At 57.8% G+C, this 20,253-nt stretch overlaps 1 protein-coding gene across 10 annotated transcripts; it reads left to right on the top strand.

Moving 5' to 3' along the window:
- The first annotated feature begins 1,863 nt into the window (after positions 1-1,863).
- On the top strand, positions 1,864-15,912 carry AMER1 (APC membrane recruitment protein 1). 10 transcript variants are annotated; one of them, XR_011811867.1, is made up of 4 exons: positions 1,864-2,017; positions 7,030-9,896; positions 10,078-10,492; positions 10,763-15,912. XR_011811867.1 is itself a non-coding variant. In XM_038184059.2 (4 exons), the coding sequence occupies exons 2-3, from the start codon at positions 7,124-7,126 to the stop codon at positions 10,837-10,839; spliced, it is 2,850 nt and encodes a 949-aa protein (XP_038039987.2). In that variant the 5' UTR covers positions 1,864-2,017; positions 7,030-7,123; the 3' UTR covers positions 10,840-10,873; positions 11,654-15,912. The 10 variants fall into 10 exon arrangements, 9 of the variants coding, with proteins under 9 accessions (XP_038039987.2, XP_027321312.3, XP_038039986.2 ...); XM_038184059.2 differs by lacking the exon at positions 10,078-10,492 and having other exon boundaries at positions 10,763-10,873; positions 11,654-15,912; XM_027465511.3 differs by having other exon boundaries at positions 7,030-10,492; positions 10,763-10,873; positions 11,654-15,912.
- The last annotated feature ends 4,341 nt before the right edge of the window (positions 15,913-20,253 follow it).

The raw sequence follows: 20,253 nt of genomic DNA, 5'->3' as shown, positions 1-20,253 counted from the left end.
TGTAAGACCCATTCCCCAGAGAGGTTTCCAGCTGTTCCCTCTGTACTGCAGCCTGGCAAGGTCGGGAGAAGGCTGCATTCAGTCACAATCTGCTGCCCCAACGCTCTCGTGTGACTGTCACCTCCTCCGTACCGTGCCTGGGGTGCTCCTGAGCCCAGGGGGACACCGGTGTGGCTCCCCCACAACCACACCGGTAGGTGACTCAGGCAAAGGGCTACAGTAAGTATTCAGAGCCAGAAGTCCCCAGTGCCCAGTCTCCCACCTCCCCTCTCCAGCACCATCCTTAAACATCCTTTTATTTTCCTCAGAAGTGGTGACGTTACTGCTGAGGGGCTGGGGTGTCTGTCTGGGCTGAGTGCCTGTGACTGTGCAGGATTTTTTTTTAATGTATGCTGATATTCTTATTAAACTGCTGTGGTCTGCTTGGTTAAAATATTGTTTAATTGGTATCCGAAGAGACTGAAACCCCATCTGACATCATCCAGAAGTGACAAAGAGACTGACTGCTGCAGCCGGGGCCACCTGTAGGGGTTAGCAGCATCTATCCCCCGTAGTTTGTTCACTCCAGTGTAATTGTACCTCAAAGGTCGGAGGGAAGCACACACCACAAGGTGCCTTTGGCAGCTCGGCGTGTGGGGTTTGCTGCGGGTTCCTGGCTGCTCTTGAACTTCTGCACAACATCAGTGTGCTGTCAGCTCTGCGCAGCTCGCTGTTTGTAAACACAGGCCTGTCCTGCATTATTTATTGGTCCCCAATCTAATTGTTAGTTCAGAGGTTGTGGAATCTATTAATTAGCGTCCATTAGGCTGCAGGAAGCCTCCTGGGAGAAGCGTCCAGGCCCCCTGAGCATGGTGTGCTTCAAATTAGCCTGGACAAAGCATTGGAAATCTGTTTTGGCTGCGAAACAGGGCTGACTGATCTCACGGGTCCTGTTCTCCTCAGGACGATACGAAGCAGCCTCTTCTTGGGGAAGGCATTAACACCACCAGCAGCTGTTCCTCTACCTGGTGGCAGCACATCCCCACAGCCCTGGGAGAGCCAAGTTCTCTGCGCCCTCTTCACGTCCACCACTGCCAGGGGATCCAAAAGCAGAGCCCTCCTGCCTGCTCCCAGGGCAGGCCTGCGGGCACAGGGCTGGGGATCCGGGCAGCAGGAGGGTCGGCTGCCCTTGACCTCCAAGGCAGTGGTATTTAGCTCTGCCTCCTGCTGGGTGTGCTGGTGTAGCTGTGTCAGGGCACCCAGCAGGTGCTATGAACGGGTTTGAGCTGTCCCTGGAGTGTTTTTTTGGGGGGATGACACCCCCCTGCATCATGCCTGGGCCAGCAGGCAGGTGGAAGCAGCTCCTGCCTCACAGGCCCTGCTGACCTGGGATGGAAATCAAACCGGCTAATGCTTGAATGGATGAAAAACTTCATTTTCAGAGTAATCACACTAAGCAAGTACCAGCTGGTGGCCCTAACGCCAGCTGCACTCATTTATTAATTACTGGATGCTTTGTGATCAGGAGGAGTTTTTGGAGCTGCTCTTGCTGTGCTCCCTCATCCTAGCTGTTGCTATCCCCTTTCTGAAGGCATCTCCCTGAATTTCTGGCTCGTGGGGGCCGGGCTGGCAGGGGGCAGGATCCTCCCCCTCTGGCTGAGGGTGGGAGGCTCAGCCTGGTGCTCGTGCCTCGTGTGGGAGAGGATTTTTACCACATTCAGTGAAAACCCAGGGTGCTCATCAGAGGGGAGAGAGGGTGGGGACCCCCCAGCACAACCCACATTAATTTAACGGGGATTTTGGCCTCTGGCTCGCAGCGGGGTGACCCCAAGGAGGTGTCTCAGCGTTCAGAAACCTTCGGAGCCCCTCGGGGTCCCCTCCCCAACCCCGAGCCCGCAGCGCCCGCCCCACTCCGCCCCCGTCCCTCCCTCCTCGGCTGGCGCCTCCCCGGCGGCGGGCACGGCAGGGCCGGGCCGTGCTTCCTCCTCCTCCTCCTCCTCCTCCTCCGGGCCGAGCCGCGGCCGGGGCCCAGCAGCCGGTAAGGGCGGTGCGGCGGGGCCCTGCCTTTGTTGCGGCGGCGGCCGCCACGCAAGGCCCCGGCTCGCCCCGCCGCAGCGGGCCGCGGTCCCCCCCCCACCCTCCCCACCTCCTCTCCCCGGGGGTGGCGGCCGCGCTCGGGGTTGGTTTTTATCGATTTCGTGTTTTTTTTTGATTATTTTTATAATTGGTTTCCTTCTCGGAGCGGGGCTGGGCCCGGGTGTGGAGCGGGGAGCTGAGGGCGTGGGGTTGCCCGGGTGAAGGGGGCGAGGGGGGGTCCGACCCCCCAGGGGGTGCGGGGAAGGGGGCGAGGGGCTGGGGAAGGGCTCGGGGGCGACAGGAGAGGAGAGGTGAGGAGAGGAGAGGTGAGGCTGGGCTGCTGAGGGGGGCAGGATGAGCTGAGCCCCCTGGAGTCGCTGTGCCTTCATCCCCTCCATCTCCAGGGGGGCTGCCATGGGTGGCACCCCACAGAGCTGTCACCCCACAGAGGTGGCACCCCATGGAGGTGACACCCCACAGAGGTGGCACCCTACAGAGCTGTCACCCCACAGAGGTGTCACCCTACAGAGGTGACACCCCACAGCCCGGTCACCCCCAGCAGGAGCCGCGTCCCCCTGGCCTTCCTACCCCGGTGGCGAGCCCACCGACCCAGTTGTTGGCTCTCGGGGACGGCAGGGTCCCAGCAGCCCGGCTCGTGGCTCTGGGTTTCCTTCCCTGCTGGGACCCCGAGGTCTTCAGGGCGAGTTTGGACGATGCTTTTTTGGCCGGATTTGTTCTGGTGTTGGATGTGGCCCCAGGTTCTTGGCCGTGCTTCTCGTCCCCAACCGTTGAGGCCTGACCAGTAACTGCCGGGGTCCTGCTTCACACAAATTCAGCCACAAGTGGAAAGCTGACTTCTCACGTGTGTTTTTCTGGTAGACCAAAATACCCGCGCTGCCTTTCTGGCTCGGGTTTCTGCTGGTGCTCGCTCTGGCCGGGGCAGGATGGGATCTGCCACACAGCGTCGGCGTTCAGGTTCACGGTGAGCTGCTTGAGCCCCTCGATGCTCTCCGTCTTCCCCCAAAGGCTGGGTGACCGCACGTTTTTGTCTGAAGTCCCTCTTCTCCGTAAGTTCATTGTGACCTTCCCCACCTGGCTGCCGTCGTTCGCACCCAAAAAGCCGCTATGAGGTGCCGAGACGAGCCGTGCGTGGAGCGAGGCACCCAAACAGCCACGTGCCGGGGCTGAGTGGGGAGAGGCAGGGGAATGCCTCCGTGGGAGGGAGCCGCCTTCCCATTCAGCTCCAGACTTCGTGGAGGCGTCACGAGCTCCTCAGGCAGAGCTGTTAAACTTACACCCGGCTCAGAAAAGCGTTCGCTCGCGCTTTTTTTTTTCATGTGGTTACTACTCGCAGTTGCGGTGGCTGTGATCTCGGTGCGAGGGGAAGGCGCCGCGCTCCTGCCTTACCCCGAGGTCCGTGCCTGCCATCGCTGCGCTGCTCCGGGTTGGCTCTGCTCGGGACCGAGGTCCTGCAGCAGGCAGGCTGCGGTGGCTCCGTGCTCAGTGGTGCAGCAGGTTGTTCCTCGGGCATTGGTGTTGTGCGACCCGACTCATTTCTCAGGTTTGGGGCTGATTTTTGGTCGCTGCTGAGCATCTTCGGTGGCAGGGCCATGCGGGGTGTGCTAGGTGCTGATTGCTCCCCAGCGCGTCTCTCTCTGTATTTACCCATCTGTGTCGGCGTGCTCCAAACCCACCTGCCTGATGTTAAAACACGATGAAACACAAAATAATCTCCTTTTACAAAAGGGGAGGCAGGAGCTCCGAGCAGGGGAAAGCTGAGGTTGGTGGCGAATGCAAATTGTGGAGCTCGTTCTGAGTCAGCACCAGCGTCTCGGGACCTCCTCTGGCACACCAGCTATCGCCATAAACACGAGGTGCTGCTGCCTAAGTGCAGCATGTCTGCCTACGCTGTAGGGTTTTCCTTGCCCCAGGACCCTGGCTGTCTCCATAAGTATGTAAATATGGCACGCTGATTACACCCAGGTGGGGTAAAGGGTCAGCGCTTGCCCGCCGTGGATGCTGTTACACCAGTAGGTCTGGGGATAAGCAGCACCGGCGCCAGGCGCTCCTGAACCTGTAGATATCTGCCCACGTGGTGCTTCGCGTCGTGTAATTAGGGAAAAAAAAAAAAAACAACTGAAGGAAATCACAGCTCCGACTAAAGGAGTTTCACAACTATCAAGCTCCTGGTAAATCAGGCCTCGGGACTGAAACTTTGAAGTGCTCGAGTCGTCTTTGTCTCTTAGACAGAATGACATTAGCACGCAGCCTTCCAACAAAACGATTTCCATCGCCTGCTGCTCTTACTGTAACGAAAAGCGTTTATGCAGCAGCTTGTTTGGGGATCGGGGCGCTGCGGCGCTGACGTGCCTGCAGACGGGGCATCATGGGGAGGGAGGGCTGCTGCTTGTCTGCGAGCAGCATCCATGAAATTTTAGCTGAGGGGAGCTCCTGGGGGTGGTTTGCAGAAGGATCGGGGCCGTGCTGCTTCTGGCACCGTGGGGAACCTCTGTGAGGGTTCAGGGCTCTGGGAGCACATGGGGGAGCTGCCGGGTGTGTGGTGCCGCTCAGATGCCGGCCCTCACCCCTCTTCTTGCAGGCTGTGTTCAGGGAGGATTTAATTTCTGTCATTGTGGGCACGGAAAAGGCTGTGGGGTGGCTCGGGGGGTATGGGGCACGCTGCACGGGAGGGCTCGCTCGGCCTCAGAACCGGGAATCTGCTTTAGGGGTAAGCGTGCTGCGGGGTAAGCACGGCAAAAGGGAAAAGGCGCCTAAGCTGAAGTAGATATAAAATGGCCACGAGTGAAATACTTTGGAAAATGGAAGGCAGTTTCATGTTCTCGGGGCTTTTGGTTCTTGGGACAGGCCCAGAGGAACCCTTGGTTTGTGGGGTCGCGCCGCAGCAGCAGGGAGCTCGGGGAAGAGCTCTCCCACCGCGGGTGCCTGCGGCTGAGTTCCTGCTGCCTCAGCCCAGACGCTCCCAAGGTCCGAGGAAGGATCTCTTTTGTCTGCGGGCTCAGTCAGGATCTGGTGAATTCCAGCCGGGGCTGGGCTGGGTGGTTCTTGCTCAGATTTTTTGTTCTTTAACTCCAGAGCCGGAGCACAAGCGCGTTTCTGGAAAGGTCCCAGGAGCAGCCTGCCCCGATGGCTCCCCGGGCGTGCTGCAGAGCTGGGGCAGCCCCGGGCTGTCCCTAACAGCAGCTGCAGCAAAAGCAGCCCCCGGGTTACGGAGAGGAGGTGCTGCATCCGACACAAAACCTCCCAGCGGTGCTCGAGCGGCTCTCCCGGATTATAGAAATCCGCTCTCCGGCTGGGGGTGCCTCTGCCTCCTAATCCTGGCAGCAGGACAGCCTCCCCCGGGACGTGGGTAAGTCCCTTAATTCCCCTTTCCCTGTCTGTAGCACCAGGACGCTCCTGTTCCCTTGCTGAGAATTAATTGATCGGAGCTCGTCCTTGCCTGGTGCCTGCGGGAATTAATTGCTTGTGCTCGGGTGCACACCTCCCGTGCCAGCAGCTGTGCCGGCCCCGTGCGCCTGCCTGTAGGAGGGGGGATTCCTGGCTTCTTGTGCTCGGGCCTCGTCCCTCCAGGGCCTCGTCCCTCCAGGGCCTCGACCCTCCAGCCCCCCGATGGCTTTCTGGGGCTCCCCAGCTAATCTCTGCTGTGACACCAGGCAGGATTTAGCCGCCTGCTCACAGCAGGCAGCGCCAGCCCGCGTGGAGAGCAGCCTCAGCCCCTCGGTGTGTTAGGGGGATCAATTGGGGCTGTTTTCCCGAAGCTTTTAGGGGCAGGCTGGGCTGCTTTCCTCCTCCTTTGCTGCTGAAGGTTGAGGTGGCCGGGCACGTCTGTGGCCTTACAGAGTTAGGAGAGCCCAGCAGGTGGAGGACCCGGGGCAGAAAGCTGCATCGCCCCCGGCTTGCCCAGCTCCCCCTGTCCCTCTTGGCCACCCCAGGAAGCTGAGGACAGGACAAGCTCCGTCTTTTATTGGGATTTGCTTGGTTTTGCTCTTAACCCTGATGCAGGTTTGGGGTTTTGCCCTTGGTGCCTTTGTTTTGCGAGCGACCCTAACGAGCCGTGTGGTCACGGCAGCGCGCGTCCGTCGTGTCAGAGCGAGTTTGTTTGCAAATCGAGTTTGTGAAATCTTGTTCCTGTTTCATTGTTCTGCCATTTCTTAAACAATCTGTGCGTACACACGTGTGCATGCTGTTGTCTTTCAGTCCTGTCTAAGGAGATCTCTGCAGAGAGGCTCTGGGGAGGCTCCAGAGAAAGCCAGCAAGGTTTGGGAAGCATCTAGGAGTCCAGAAGCGCTTTGTCAGAGCTAGAACAGTGCCACAACCCCCCTGGGATGCTCTGGGAAGGCCCCAGAGGCCTCGAATCACCAGGGCTCTCGTTAATTACGTAGGCAAACAGATGTTGTGATACTCTCTGTGCAGGCTCCCAAGGCTCGAGAGAAGATCCAAGGTGGTGGGTTTGCTGTTGAGCTCCAGGAGCCGTCGTCCGGGCGTATTTCTGAGTCGGGATCTCTGGGCAAAGCCTGTGGGAAGCTTTCCCAGCCTGATGCCAGGCAGGGCTAAGCCTCAGGTAGAGCGGCTCAGCAGCGCGTTACGAGCTTCATTGGATTTGTTCTCTCCCATCCCGACTCCGGGAAAGGAAGGTTGTTATTTTATTTCTCGGCTGTTGACATCAATCCGGGCTGAAAGTTTAAAACCTCTCTCCCTGCTGCTGAGATAATCTGATCGGGGTGGCTGGTAATGAATGGTTTTAATGCAATTCTTCCATGCTTGACAGATGATTTAAAAAACAACTGAAATCTGGTGAGAGGAGGGAAAAAAAAAAGTCCAGTAACTAACTCGGGAGGCTTTTGCAGCGCCAGTTCCAGACGGGGACGAAGCCCCTCGCCTCGTTGCAGCGCTGCAAGCGACTCCACGCTGCCTCCTGCCTCACCTCACCTCCTCTCTCTTCTCTCTTTGCTTTAGGTCAGCCACGATGCTTCAGCCCGCGTGCCCGGAGGAAGGCTCTGCCGCCCGAGTCCTCGCTTCCAGCTAGACTGACGCGAGCCCAGCAGCTGCCATGGAAGCAGCGTGCGCCGAGGAGCCGGCCGGGAGCAGGTCCCAGTCCGCCGCGTGCCGGCAGCGCAAGGGCAGCGAGCAGCAGCCCGAGGAGAACGGCGAGCGGCTGTCCCAGCGCAGCGACGCCTCGGTGGCAGCTGTGGAGCAGCAGCAGCAGCCCCAGGCCCCCCCCGGCAAGCTGAAGAAAACTGCTTTCAAGCTGTTCGGAGGGAAGAGGAGCATCTGCACGCTGCCCAGCTTCTTCAGCGGCAGGAACAAAGGCCAGGGGAAAGGAGCCTCGAAAAAGGGGCTCAGTAAAAGTAAGACCCACGATGGGATCAGCGGCGCTGTGTACGACGAGGGCAGCAGGGTGCAGCTGGAAAGCCCTTCGGATGGAAGCAAGGACTCGCATCCTTGCCCGCTGCCGAGCTCCCAAAGCGTCCATGTGGCCATAGACACCAGCGTCAGGTTTGATTTTGGCAGACAGGACGGCTCTCCGCCAGGGAGCAGCGAGGGCTGTGAGAAGAAGCCCTCTGGAGACAAGTCAACCTTCCCCAGACCGAAAAAAGGCCTGAAGGGGCTGCTGAACAGCATCCGGCGTCACCGCAAGAGCAAGGTGGCTGAGTGTGAGAAAGCAGAGCTCCCCGAGTGGGCTGGGGGCTCCGAGGAGGCCAACAAAGCTCGAGGCACGGGGACGGAAACCCAAGGAGCCACAGAGGAAAGGGGACCTGGGTCTGCGCCCCTCGCTGCCGCCTGCCCGGGGAGCTCGGAGGATAACTGCTCGGTCGGCACCACCACCAACTCCGGGGAGGCTGCTGAGCCAGAGTGGCTGGGGGCTGAGCAGGGCAGCCCCGAGGGTGATGGGGTGGCGATGCCGGGGGACCGGGACGCCCTGGATGCAAAATCGGAGGCGGCCGCCGCCGTCTGTGCGGAGTCTGAGTACGGCCACCTCCCCGTGGCCCTGCACCCCGACTTGGCAGACAACGACCCTCCCTCGCTGCACTCCGGGGACCAGCTGAGCCTCATCTTTGGAGATGTCACCTCCCTGAAGAGCTTCGATTCCCTCACGGGCTGCGGGGACATCATCGCCGAGCCCGACATCCTCAGCATCGCCGAGAGCACCATCTCTGTGGAGCGCAGCAGAGACGCTGCGAAACGCAGCTCCTGCCTCGTCACCTACCAGGGCGGCGGGGAGGAGATGGCCATGCCGGAGGAGGCAGAGGAATACCTCCAGCAGATGTGGGACAGCGCCACCGAGGGGGACGGGGGCTACGAAGCCCAGCTGCCGCCCGCCGGGAGCGGCCACGACGCGCAGGCGGCGAGCGGCGAGCTGGAGGCGCGTGGTTTGCAGGAGGCAGAAGCCCTCGTCGAGCTCCTGACGCCGCAGAGCGACCAGCAGGAGTCCGCACCCAACAGCGACGAGGGGTATTACGACTCCACCACGCCGGGGCCGGAGGACGAAGGCGGGGATGGGCTTTGCGAGATGAAGAAGGAGCGCCTGCCCAGGGACAGCTACAGCGGCGATGCGCTCTACGAGTTCTACGAGCCGGATGACGCGCTGCTGAGTCCCTCGCACGGGGAGGAGCCCCTGTTCGAGAGCAAAGTGTCTCGCCCGGAGATCTTCAGCTACTTCTTGGACTTCTGTCTCCCTGCTGAGAAGGGCTTGCTCCAGATGATGGATCGGAAGATGGGCGTTATGGAAACGGAGGAGGAGCGGCTGGCTGCCATCCAGAAGGAGCTGCTCTACTGGGAGCTGCAGAGGGAACCGGTCCTGAAGCGGCTCGATGCTCCCCGGGAAAAGCAGTACCTTGAATGTAAAACCAGAGCAGCCAGCTCGATTGGCAAAAATCAGAGTGGCCTTGGTAGTGAGCAGATTGCCTCTCAAGCTCCAAACAGGAGCGTGAGTAGCGGGGTTTCGGGGGCAAGAGGCGAAAACCCGGAGTGGAGGGACTTTCCAGGGCCTTTGTGTCCAGAGAACTGTTACAACAGCCAAAAAGCCCAAGGAAGTTGCCTTATTCAGCTCATGAAGAACAACCCAGGGTTCGATCCCGACCCGGACCGGGCGTTGTTCGGGGGGTCCGTCCACGTGGCCCCATCCAAAACGGGGCCGTTCCCTGGCTACAGGCCTCAGGAGTGCGAGAGCTGCTCGCAGAGCGACCGCCGCGACGGGGCCGAGGCCGCCCCCGGGGAGCCCCAGGCCGACGGCGAGCGTGAGCCCGAGCACGCCGTGAGCTTCTCGCAAGCACTCGTGGAGTTCACCAGCAGCGGGACCCTCTTCTCCAGCCTCTCGGAGAGCCTGGGCAGCTCCGACTCCGGCTCCTCCTTCACGCAGAACCTCCCCGTCCTCCCCACCATGGTCACCTTTGACATCGTGGACGTGGAGCAGGAAGGGGAAGGCGAGTGCGAGCAGCACCTGGAGATGAACGCCGACGAGGACATCGCCGCGTCCTTCGAGGCCTTCGACGACAGCTACGTGCAGAAAGAGTCGTTCGCTGAATGTGACGAGAGAATGTTCCCCGGGTACCCCCAGGGCTCCTTCCAGAGCTGCAACTGGGGTGTCGCCAGCCTCCCCCGCCACCTGCGCCTGCACGGGCTCAGCCCGGCCATGCCAGCGCCGCTCTCCATCAACAGGAGGAGCAGGTCCCTGGACACGGAGAGCCTCGAGTTCGAGCTCGCCGACCTGCAGGTGTCCAAGAACGGCCTTAAGCCTTGCCAGCTCTGGTCTAAACGGGACAAAAAGGACTCGGACGGTGCGAGAAGGAGCAAAGAGGACGCCGAGCTGGCTGCTCCTGCAGGTGGGGAGGCCGACGGTGTGCTGGGCTGGCCGGGCTTGCAGCACCTGCAGTACGACGCCGAGCTGGCTGCCGGGGGGGCGAAACGCTGGGGCTTTGCTCCGGCTGCTGGGCTGGAGAGCGGCTGGGAGCCGTCCGAGCAGCCCCACGCCGACTCCCCCTTTCTGTCCCTTTCCCGCGGCAGCGCCAGGGAGGCTCTGGAGAGGCGGCCCCAGGAGCCGGAGCCGGACAGGCAGCTGGTCAGGCCGTCCAATTTACCTCTGCAGGCCGACACGAGGCAGCCCCCGGAGGCGCCCGGTGCCTACAGGTACCACCACGGAGAAGTGGCGGCCAAAAAGCTCGCCCGAGTCTTACCCCTGGGCGAGCCGGAGCCGCCACCGCCGAGCTTCGGCTTCGCTCAGTCCCCGGAGAAACCAGCCAAGTGCAAACCCGTCGGCGTGGCCCAGGGGGTGCCCCAGTTTCACGACGACAGCACCGAAACCTTAAAAAACCCCTCCTGCTTCGTGGAGCGCTGCGGGAGCGCCGGCCAAGAGCTGCTGAAAGGGAGAGCCACGCAGGGCAGCGCGCTGCCCGCCGGCTGCCCGAACCCTTCGCTGAATGTAATGGGAGCCAAATAGCTCCTCCTGGGCAGCCGGGGGGAGGGGGAAAGGGTTAAAAGGGGGGACAGGGGGAGGGAGAAAGTGAACGCTAACGAGTGACTTTAATGAGCGACTTTAATGTCCGACTGGGCCAACAAAGACGAACTCCTGCAGCTGCAGTGAGCGCCGCTCCGCGCTGCTGTGGGCACTCCGGTTTGATGTAGAGCAACCTCCTAGATTCATGGATTAACACTGAGGCACTTTTGGTTTGTTTTTTTGTTTTTTTCCCAGCGCGAGCCACCGCTCCCGAATACAATACACAATGCAAAACGCGGCCCCAGTGCCCGGCCCCAGTGCTGCTAGAATAAATTCTGGAAACGGACCCTTTTCCAGCACGGCAAGGTTTGTTCTCGGCAGGTTCAGCTCGAGGGGCACCACCACCTCCGAAGGAAGGATTGGAGGATTTGATGTTTGGGAGGAGCAGGGAGCGTTGCTGCCCTGCGCCCTCGCTTCAGGTGTTGGTTGTTTGGGGTCACGTCTCCCTGCTGGGTGGGTTTTTGGGGCCAGGCAGCTTTTGGGCACCTTCCTGAAGCCCCTGCTTCGGGACGGAGCCAGGGGAGCAAGTCTCGGGGAAGCTTTCAGAAGAAACTGTTTTTTTTTCTTCCTCTTCTCGGTAAAACGTTTTGTTTCGGACAGACTTTTAATGTCTTCCACCTTGATCGTGATTTGGGGACCCCAGAGGAAGGATGCAGGTTATTTTGAGAGCAAGGGAAGGAGGCGATTCAGGGGAACGTTGCCGTAACAGTTTTTTTTTTCCTGCCCAAAAGGAAAGCAGGGGCTTTTGTGTGCGTGCTGATAACATTTTTCAGCTCTAGCTTTAATTTGCTCAAAAATACAGCACCCGGAGAGGTGTCCTCTTGATGGATTCCCTTTCCAGAACAAAACTTCAGCCCTGTTTTATCTGTCGTGGTCTGTCTTTGTGGTGCGTAATTTCCAAGTGAAGCATTTCCCGTGCTTTGTCCCACATTCCCAGCCTCTCCCAGGCCACGGGCACATGTAGGAATTCTTTGAAATAAGCTCAATTTGCATCGTGCCTGTAGCTGCGAAGCTGCCGGTGCTGTTACTTTCTCCAGAAGGAAGTTCTGTGGGTTTTTCACTTTGTGTTTTTTGTTTTCTTTGCAGAAACTCACGCGGGGACAGTATTCTGTTAATTGGAATACAGGATTTAACACAGCCTAAATTAGGCTTCGCGACTTCTTCCTCCTGACTGGAGGGAACAAAAAAGCTTGGAGGGTGCTGCAGGTTTTTGTTTGGTTTGGTTTTCCTCTTTCAACGAGCGTGGGGAAGGGACGTGAGCGAGGGAGGCAGGCTCTGTGCTGAGGCTGTGAGCTCCTGGGAACACTTTGAGGCTGCTGGAGCAGAGCTCCTGTCTCTCCTCAAGGACTCTCAGGTGTCCTGGGTGATCTTAAACACTGTTGTCTGTAGCCCAGACCTCGCCTTCTGTGACTTACGAAGCCTCTTCCTGCTTCTGTCCAACTTCTGAATCTTAATTCAGTTTCAGATCGCTTTTTTTTTTTTTTTCTTCCCCGTCTTGCCCCTTTCCTGCTTCTTTCCACAGCAGAGCTTTTAGCATAAAAAAAAATGATCCCCAACTGGCAATACCCCAGTGTTCCCCTCCTCCAGGTCCTGCTGTTTGTGCCCCCGCCACACTGACCCACCTGCTTGGAGCACGAGCAGCCCCCCGCTGGCCCCGAGGCACCGCCAGCCGCTTTGTGCTGCGTGCCCAAGCAAAGCCAAGTCCTGTTGCTCCTTCTTGGGAAGAGGCTTCTTACCCCTGTCCCTGTGCATCCACGAAGGAGCAGGGAACGGCAAATTCTTCAAAATTCAAAGCCAGGCTTTGATTTTTGGCAGTTCCATTTCTGTATGATTTTTTTTCTTGTTTTCCCCAGCATCCTGAGGCTAGAGCAGAGCTGTCTGCGCATCTGTGGGACTAAACCTTCACTTTTCAGTATTTCTGTACCCCCACCTCCTCGGGGAGGTGCTGTGGGAACGCGCTGTGCCACGTTTTCCTGCCCTCTGCTCACTCCTCTGTTATCAAAAGGGATTTCGTGGGACAGAGCAGCCCAAATTGACACTGCTGTGGGACGGGTGGCAGGCAGGCAGTGCCAGCAACACCAGAGATGCCACGGCACAAACCGGTGCTCACGGTAATGGCTCGGCTTCCGCAGCAGCCCCTTCCTGGATTTTTAGTGCTTATTTTCTTTCACCAAAGGCATCTTGCAGGTTGGGGGGGGGTTGTGTAGTGTTCTCATAAATGACGCAGCCTTTGCCAAAGTTCTGGTGAAGTATGAAAGTGTCTCAGTGCTAAAATGAATGTACAGTTGCAAATGCATGTCTCTTTGGTAATAATTATTTTGGTTGTAGGTACGTAGTGGAAAGACTTCCTGACAACAGGTCCTAGACTAACGTGTGAAAGCAATACAGGCAAGACTTGATAATCTGACTTCATACCAAAGGTTCCTCCTCTTGATTTGATTGGAACTAAATGAAGCAGACACCTGCTGATTTCAAGGGAGATTTCAGAAAACGTTTTAAACCCATTTTCCTGGATTATCGGAGCATTCTGCCCCATTAACCAAAAGAAGTAAGAATTCTCGTTCTGCTAACCCGGGCTGTAGATTTGCACTGCCGTGGAGTGGGTTTCGTTACCCAACGCCCTCCTGCTCTTACAACACCTGTGTGCTCTGGGAGAAACAGGACCCGATCTTCTCCACGATACTTTCTGACTCAGAAATTATAAAAGAACTACGCCTTGAGTGCCAAATGCAAGCTCCTGGGCCTTGATCTCGTCCTGGTAGGGATTTAGGAGAGATTTCTCGCAGTTGCAGTGTCCAAACTAACGCTTAAATCCCTGGAGGGGGGGAAATACTCGCACCCCCCTTTCAGAAGCAACAGGTCTGGCAATGAAGCTTTTAAGGGTGATCCTCCATCCTTTCTCTGATTTAATTGATGTTAATTGATAGTTTGGCTTTGCTGAAGCCACACAGGGAGTGTTTGGTGGCACAGGGAGCGTGCACTGCCAATTTGGGGTGGGATCGACCTCTGGCTGCTTTCCTGTAGGGCAGAGGGGCTGGCAGCCTGCAATGCCCTCGAAGCTTGCTCGGTCACCACTGCCAACCTCGTACCGAGCAGCATTTCCAAGCAATTCCCCACCTGGAGCCCATCTGGGCTAGAAGCAGCCCCGTTTCTCACCCAGGACTGCAGCAGTTGTGCTCGTCTCTGGATGGAGCCGATGCCTTTTAACCTGGTGTAACAGAGACTTACCCGAGGAGCCCGAGTTTGAGAGTAGTAATTGAGGCTTTTTGTGAAAAAGGAGTCTACTGAGCCAAAAAATAAGTCGTAGGAGTGAGGATAGCAGGTTGTCTTGCCGGGATGTTGAGGAAAATCTCCCCCAAACCTCAAGGAACCGAGTACATCCCTTGCAGGGAAAGCCTTGGCTCGGAGCGGTGGATTATCGCTGTTACCTTGCAGAGCAAACCACTGCCCTTCAGGTCAGCCTACCAAGTAACTGTATTGCATTTTGGGGACTTTGTTCTTCTGTTCGTTTGTTTGTTTTTTTTTTATATACACACAAGAAAACGGTCGATTTTATCTATTTTTGTATAGTTTTGCATTTTATATTCATGGGGAGATTTTATGGACTGTTCTTTTACTTACGTACGTTGTGTTTTAAAATGGTGTGGTTTACAGTTCCGATGGAGAAAAAAAGCAATTTATTGCTGTCACTGCTGCTGCCGCTGCCTGTGCAATGCAAGAAAACCACCTCGCTTCTCACACCCTTGTGTACCACGCTGCTCAACGTGATACGAGGGCCTGGCTCTGCAAACCAGCAGCCGGGCCCTTGCCAATACTTACTCTCTCTTTGTGGACGCCGCTAAGATGTCTTTGTTTTAATACTGGTTTGTCACACTTGTCAACCTGTTTTCTAGCTTTGTTTTTAATCTGAATTTGTGGACCGTGGTGATTTCTCCCTGAAAGTGTTGTCGGCTGTCTTTTAAGCTAAAAAAAGCGTGGATTTCAGCTGGGGCTTTCCCTTCTGTGTGCGTAATTACTCTGTCCAAAACCGGGGCTGTTCTTAAATCCCCGTACAACCTCGCGGGGCAGGAGATGCTGGCAGCTGGTTTGCGGTGATGATCTTGAAACCGGTGGCAAAGTTCCTCTCTGGAGGAGAGGAGGGTGCCCAGGCCGTGTCTGTCTGAGAATCATTCTGAAAATAACCCTGCGGTCTGAGCGTCCCTCCCCGCCTGGCTTCTTCCCGGAGCAACGCTGCCTCGAATTTTGGGATCTTAATTGAAACGAGAGCTGCTGGTAAGCTAAGACCTAACACCACTAGTTAACGTGGTTCTTTTCTTCCCCCCCCTTTTTTTTTTTTTTAGTTGAATGAATATGCTGCTTTGTTTGCTTGACTCTACGTCTGTGCCCCTGCAGAGAGTTTGCAACCCTGTGTGGGGTGTGAGGGCTGACAGAACTTCTCTGCAGAAGGTCACGTTGATTAATTGAGCAGAAGAGAACAATGCCAAACAGTGACAGGCAAAAAGAAAATTAAATGCTGAAAAGCTAAAAAAAAAAAAATAAATTACTGTGACTGAGAGCAGATTTGTCCCTTCTTCCCCTGACAGCCAGCGCTGGCAGAGGTGCCGGTTCCATCCCAGGCGTTTAGCTCTGCACAGGTTTTTGTATTTTTATTAAATAGCTCCTAACAAAAAGGAGTGCTGCTATTTTTTTTTTCTTTTTTCTTTTTTTTTCTTAAATGGCTTTGCCCCATTCCCAGACAGGGCCGGGCAGGCAGGTGGCTTGGCAAACACTCCGGGGGCGTGCTGACCCTCGCTGCTTTCACATTCCCTCTGCCCCTCGCTGTGCGGGCCCCATCTCGAGTGCAGCTCAGACCTGGTACCGGCTCTTCTCTCCGTGCCTGTAGGATCCCAGAAAATGGACAAGGAAAAAGGCCTTCAGCCCGGCCAGCCCCCCTCCTGCCCCTCCGGCACCCCGCTGCGCGCTCCCCACTGCTGGGAGCAGCGCCCGTCCTGCCACTGCCTCTGCGGGTGCCTTGCTCGTGGTGCAGGGAACACGCAGAAACCTAGAGAAGCCCGGCAGTGCTCACCAACAGCGCTTTGCCCACGTCCATCCCTCGCTGGCCCCCTCCGTGGCTGCCTGCAAGGGAGCCCTGCTGCTGGCACCACTGGCCCCAGTGCTGCTGGCAGCCCGGCGGAGGCAGTGGGTTCCCCTCTGGCCCCGGGGAGGGGACTGACTGGGGGGGGGGCTTTGTCCCGGTCTGGTCTCATTGCTACTAGTTCCTTCAACTTTTTAATGTATTGACTGTGTTTTAAACTGAATGTTCCTTTCACTGAATTCTAATGAATAAACTTCGGATTTTTAGAGAACGCCTGGTCTCGCTTGGGTGTTTTTCTGGCTTGCTTGATCCTCGGTGATATCTTGTTCTTCTCCCTCCTCCCCTCTCCTGGCTCCTGGTTGCAAGCAAAGTGGCTTTTTTCAGCAGGAGAAGGCTGCAGAAGATGGGTGTTAGAGCACAACGCACTGGAACGGGTTTAATTTGGGGAGAGAGAAGATACAAGCAAGAAGCCACCCCGCTCCCTGCATTGCTGCTGCTTCACCCCCTCCTTGGCTGCTGCCTGTTCCAGAAAGAGCGCCTTGAACCTCCCCGAGCCAGCCACGAGCTCCAAGCGAGGAGAAACGAAGCCCCCAGAGCTACGGGGATGTGGTGCCGGGTTTGTGGGGGCCAGGGGCAGCTCTCCTGGGGTCGGGCAGCCACGAGGCTTGCAGCGGACACAGTGGCTGGAGCTGCTCAAAACCCAGTCCTTGATGCCTCTCATGGGACGCAGCTGGGAACCATCGGGGGCGAGGGCTAGTCGTTCAGACCCCTGCATTTTAATATTTAATTATTATTTATTCTGCTGCATTTCAGCTCCTGTGGGAGGGGGACCAGCGGGAGGCGAGAGGCCACCAGCCCCGTGCCCGGCCCGGGGGAGACGTGGCCGTAATGGGGCCAAGTCCTAATTACACCTAATTGAATTTAGGGAGGGGAAAAAAATACCCGGGCAGAGCGGAGCTCTTTAGCAGAGGGCAGGCACCAGCTGTCGCTGATGGACGAGCTCTGATTATTATTCTTCATTTTAAGCACGGGCAGAAAGTCTGAAAGGGGATCGGAAAAGGAGCTGCCAGGCTGGGGGCAGCACATGGGGGGCTCTGCTGCTGCCAGGGGACAGGCAGGGAGCGTGGCCGTGGGGGCAGTGGGGTGGCTTTTCTTTCCCAAAGCCATTTCTGAAGCCCCGACAGAACCACGCTGCACCACCAATGGAGACGCAGGTGAGCGTCCCGCTGAAGATTGGGGTTGCTGCACATTTAATTTCCTCTTTACCCCCCCGAGCCCTTGCATTAAGGTCTCTGTTCTGAGGGCTGCACCTGCAGGCTGCTGTCCCAGGGCACCCATCCTCGTTGTGTGCCCCAAAACCACACGCACGGAGCAGGGATGCTCAGCAGCGGGATCCCCACGGCTCAGCTCTGCTGCCGTCCCCAGCGGCCGCCGACCCCGGGAGCTGCGTGCTGGGGATTTATTTGTTAATCTCTCTATTTTTAGTATGATGCTGAGGTCTGTTTTATGATGGAAAAGAAAAAAAAACACAAAACACACAGACTGGGCTGCAGCGTCTCATGGGAAGGAGCCGGCACCTGCTGGAGCTGCTGAGCTGTTCCATCTGCTTTGGGCATGCAAAATATCACAGCAGCAACAAGACCGGGCTGCTGCTTGTCCTGCTCCCCAAAAGCAGCCCCTGGAGGCATCGGGGCTTTGTCCCCCACCCCACGGAGCTGGGGAGCACGCGTGAGAGCTCGGCTTTTAGCAGCACCCCCCCGCAGGCAGCAAGGTGAGGGCTGCAGGTGTCGGTGAGCATCCTTTGCCCACCCCAAATTCCCGCTGTCATCAGATTCCTCTTTACGGGGACCGCTTCCAGCCCTGCGGATTTTGGGGCCCGGTTTTGGTGTTGGGCTGACCTCTAAGGGAGAGCTCCGTTATTGCAGCGCCTGGGCTGGAGCGATGCTCCCTGCGCTGCCCGGGTTTGTATCGGCTGCAGACGGTGACCCTACAGCCCGTGACCCTACAGCCCGTGACCCTACAGCCTGCGGTGCCCCTGCGTAGGAAGCCCCTGCACGGGCACAGCCAGGGGCTGACAGGGTGGAAGGAAACAAAGCGGCGTGCTCCGCACGTGCTGGGCGCCCAGATCTTTGCGTTTGAGACCTTTTGGGGAGAAAAACCTCTTTCCGTGGCTCCCTGCTGGGCCTGGGATGCTCCAGCTTTGTGATGCCGATGGCTTTGCCCCAAAACCTGAGGGTTTGTCAGTGCCTGGTGTTGGGGAGCTGCCCCAAGCGCTCCCCTCCTGCTGCCTTTCGGGGCTGCTGGGGATGCACCGTGGGCTGCCGGGTGCCGGAGCTGCAGCTCTTCATTGCCCAGCCCCACAGCCTGCGCCTTCGGCCTGGTGGGCAGGGAGCAGGTTTGGGCAAAGCACCCGGCACCAGAGGGCATCAGGGACCCGCTCAGCCCCGTGCCACCCGTGGGACCTGCGGGCTCTGCTCCAGGGACAGCTTTTAGTCCTCTCCTTGAGAGGGAGGAAAGCCGGGAATCGTGCCCCGTTTCAAAAAGCCCCCTGCACATCAGCACAATGCACACGATATTAACCTACATAGCCATCCTGCACAGCATTCGCTTTGTGTTTCGAGTTTTACAATGGTTTAAAGCAGAGAACCTTTTATTTTCTGCACAGGCGTGGGGTCGGGGATGCGGGATGCTGTCCCCTCTGCTCTGACCCATGGTGTTGGGCGCCCGCTGGTCACGTCACCCCCTGCAAGCTGCTGCTCCAGCTGCACCTTCAGAGGCACGTGTGGGTAAGGTCGTCGCAAGAAGCCTTAGGGATTGTGTGAGCTGGGGGGGAGCAGCACAGCTTTCCCCCAGAGCAGGGGCTGGAGCCACTGCTGACACAAGGAGCGGAAGGAGGACAGAGGTTGCAGCCTCCCAGGCACCGTTTTTTTATGTATTTCCTCCTGCTCTTGCTTCCGTGTTACCAAAAAAAAAAAAAAAAAAGAAAAAAAATCAAATAAATCTTCCGAAGCAGGAAGGATCCTGGGTGGAGATCCTGGGGAGACGATCGCCCACGTGCTTTAATGCCGGGGCTTTGTGAGACGTTGCTGCTCCTGCTGCTGCGGCTGAAGGCGCCCGTTTGCTTCCTGCTCTTCAGCACAGCGGAGTCGTCCCCATAAATGCCAGCCAGGAGTGGAAGAGGACTGACGTGGGGCCATCCAGCACCTTAGGGAATATCTGAGACTGGTGCAAGGCCACCTCTGGGTGCTAAGGAGCCAGGCGTGCCCGGAGCAAAAGCCAATGCGAGGACACGATCGCTGGATGGAGCTCCAAGAGAGGTGGCAGCCCCGGCTGGATATGGGAACAGTCTTCAGGACAGGATTAAGGGATGCTTGAAGCCAGAGGAGCATCACATATGATTAAGGAGTGATTAAGGTTGACTTTGCAAAACAGGACTTGAGGAAACAAATGCTGGGAGATAAATAAAGGGATTTCTTCACTCACTTGGTGTGGTGAAACGGCTTGAGCTAGAAGGAAAGCAGCCGAGCCGGAGTCTGCCTGACGCAGCCCTGCCCCCACCCATGTTATGAGTTTTGTTATTGTTTTGTTTTTTTTTGTTCACTGCCTGATTTGCAAACTTTGGTGCTGGGGCTGTGGGTCACGGGGTGCTGGATGTCCCCACTGGCTGGGGTTTGAGAGAGGAGCTGGAGGGATGGGGTAGGGTGGGAGAAGCCTTTCTGTGCATGATGCCACATCCCCTGCGTGGCTGTGTCAGCGTCTGGCCCACAGCGTTGGGTGGAGGAGCTCCCGTCCATCGGCCCTGCGTGGTCCCATGTGGCATCCCAGGAGCTCTCTTGCTTCACATGTCCTCCCCAGGGACTGCTGATTTCCTCTTCCCATCCCAGGAGGAGGAGGCAGTTCTCCAGAAGTCCCTTGCCAGGCCCATTTTGCAGGGTCTCTGCTTTCCCAAACGCATCAGAGGTGCTGGGGTGACCCCAAGCTCCCCAGCTCCCCCGGAGGAGCTCAGGTCTGGGGTATGGCCCCGGCTGCTCCCCACAAACCCGGAGCTGGCTCCTGTGCTGGAGCCTGCCACGAGGCTGGAAGATCTCAGCACCCCCGTGAGCAAACTTCTGACCAAAAAGGCAGGGCTGCAAGCTGCTGGTCGCTAGCCTCCCACAAGATGCAAGGTGTGGGGCTTCCAGAAGGCACCAGGCACCCGGGGGAGCTCCCCAAGGCATGTGGCAGACTCCTCGTTTTCTTTCTTTCCCCACGGGCTGCTCGCAGTGTTCGCGTGCGGGTTTTCCACGGCTGCCGAGTGGCTGTGACGGGGAGGCCGGATCCTGGGCCGGCCGCGGTGCTCGTCTGCAACGTGCTATTAATAACCCGCTGCCGTGAGGCTGCAGGAAGCGAAGGAAGTGGAGTTAATAGGTGGAAACGTGTCCTTGTGTTCCCACTTGCTGCAGCCAGGCCCTGCCCGTCGCTGCCTCCCCTCCCCAGCCCAGGCTGTGGCGGTGCTCAGGGGCTGGGGGCAGCTGTAGGACAGCCCGGTTTGGGGCAGAGCGCTGCAGAACAGGGATTTCTTAGGTTTCTGGAGATGGTGTTTTTCTCTGCTTGGCACTGGGCTGTGTGCTCA

Source organism: Anas platyrhynchos, chromosome 10, assembly GCF_047663525.1.
Source record: "Anas platyrhynchos isolate ZD024472 breed Pekin duck chromosome 10, IASCAAS_PekinDuck_T2T, whole genome shotgun sequence".
NCBI classification, from domain to species: Eukaryota; Metazoa; Chordata; class Aves; order Anseriformes; family Anatidae; genus Anas; species Anas platyrhynchos.
Note: the sequence above shows the minus strand (reverse complement) of the source record. Positions and strands in the feature narration are given on the sequence as shown.

What these genes read in the sequence shown, in the direction of transcription:
- AMER1 (XM_027465511.3), top strand. Translation starts at nt 7,124, where the DNA reads ATGGAAGCAGCGTGCGCCGAGGAGCCGGCCGGGAGCAGGTCCCAGTCC. An exon ending in GCCCGAACCCTTCGCTGAAT is followed by an intron (nt 10,493 to 10,762) that starts GTAATGGGAGCC and finishes TTTTTTTCCCAG; the next exon opens with CGCGAGCCACCGCTCCCGAA.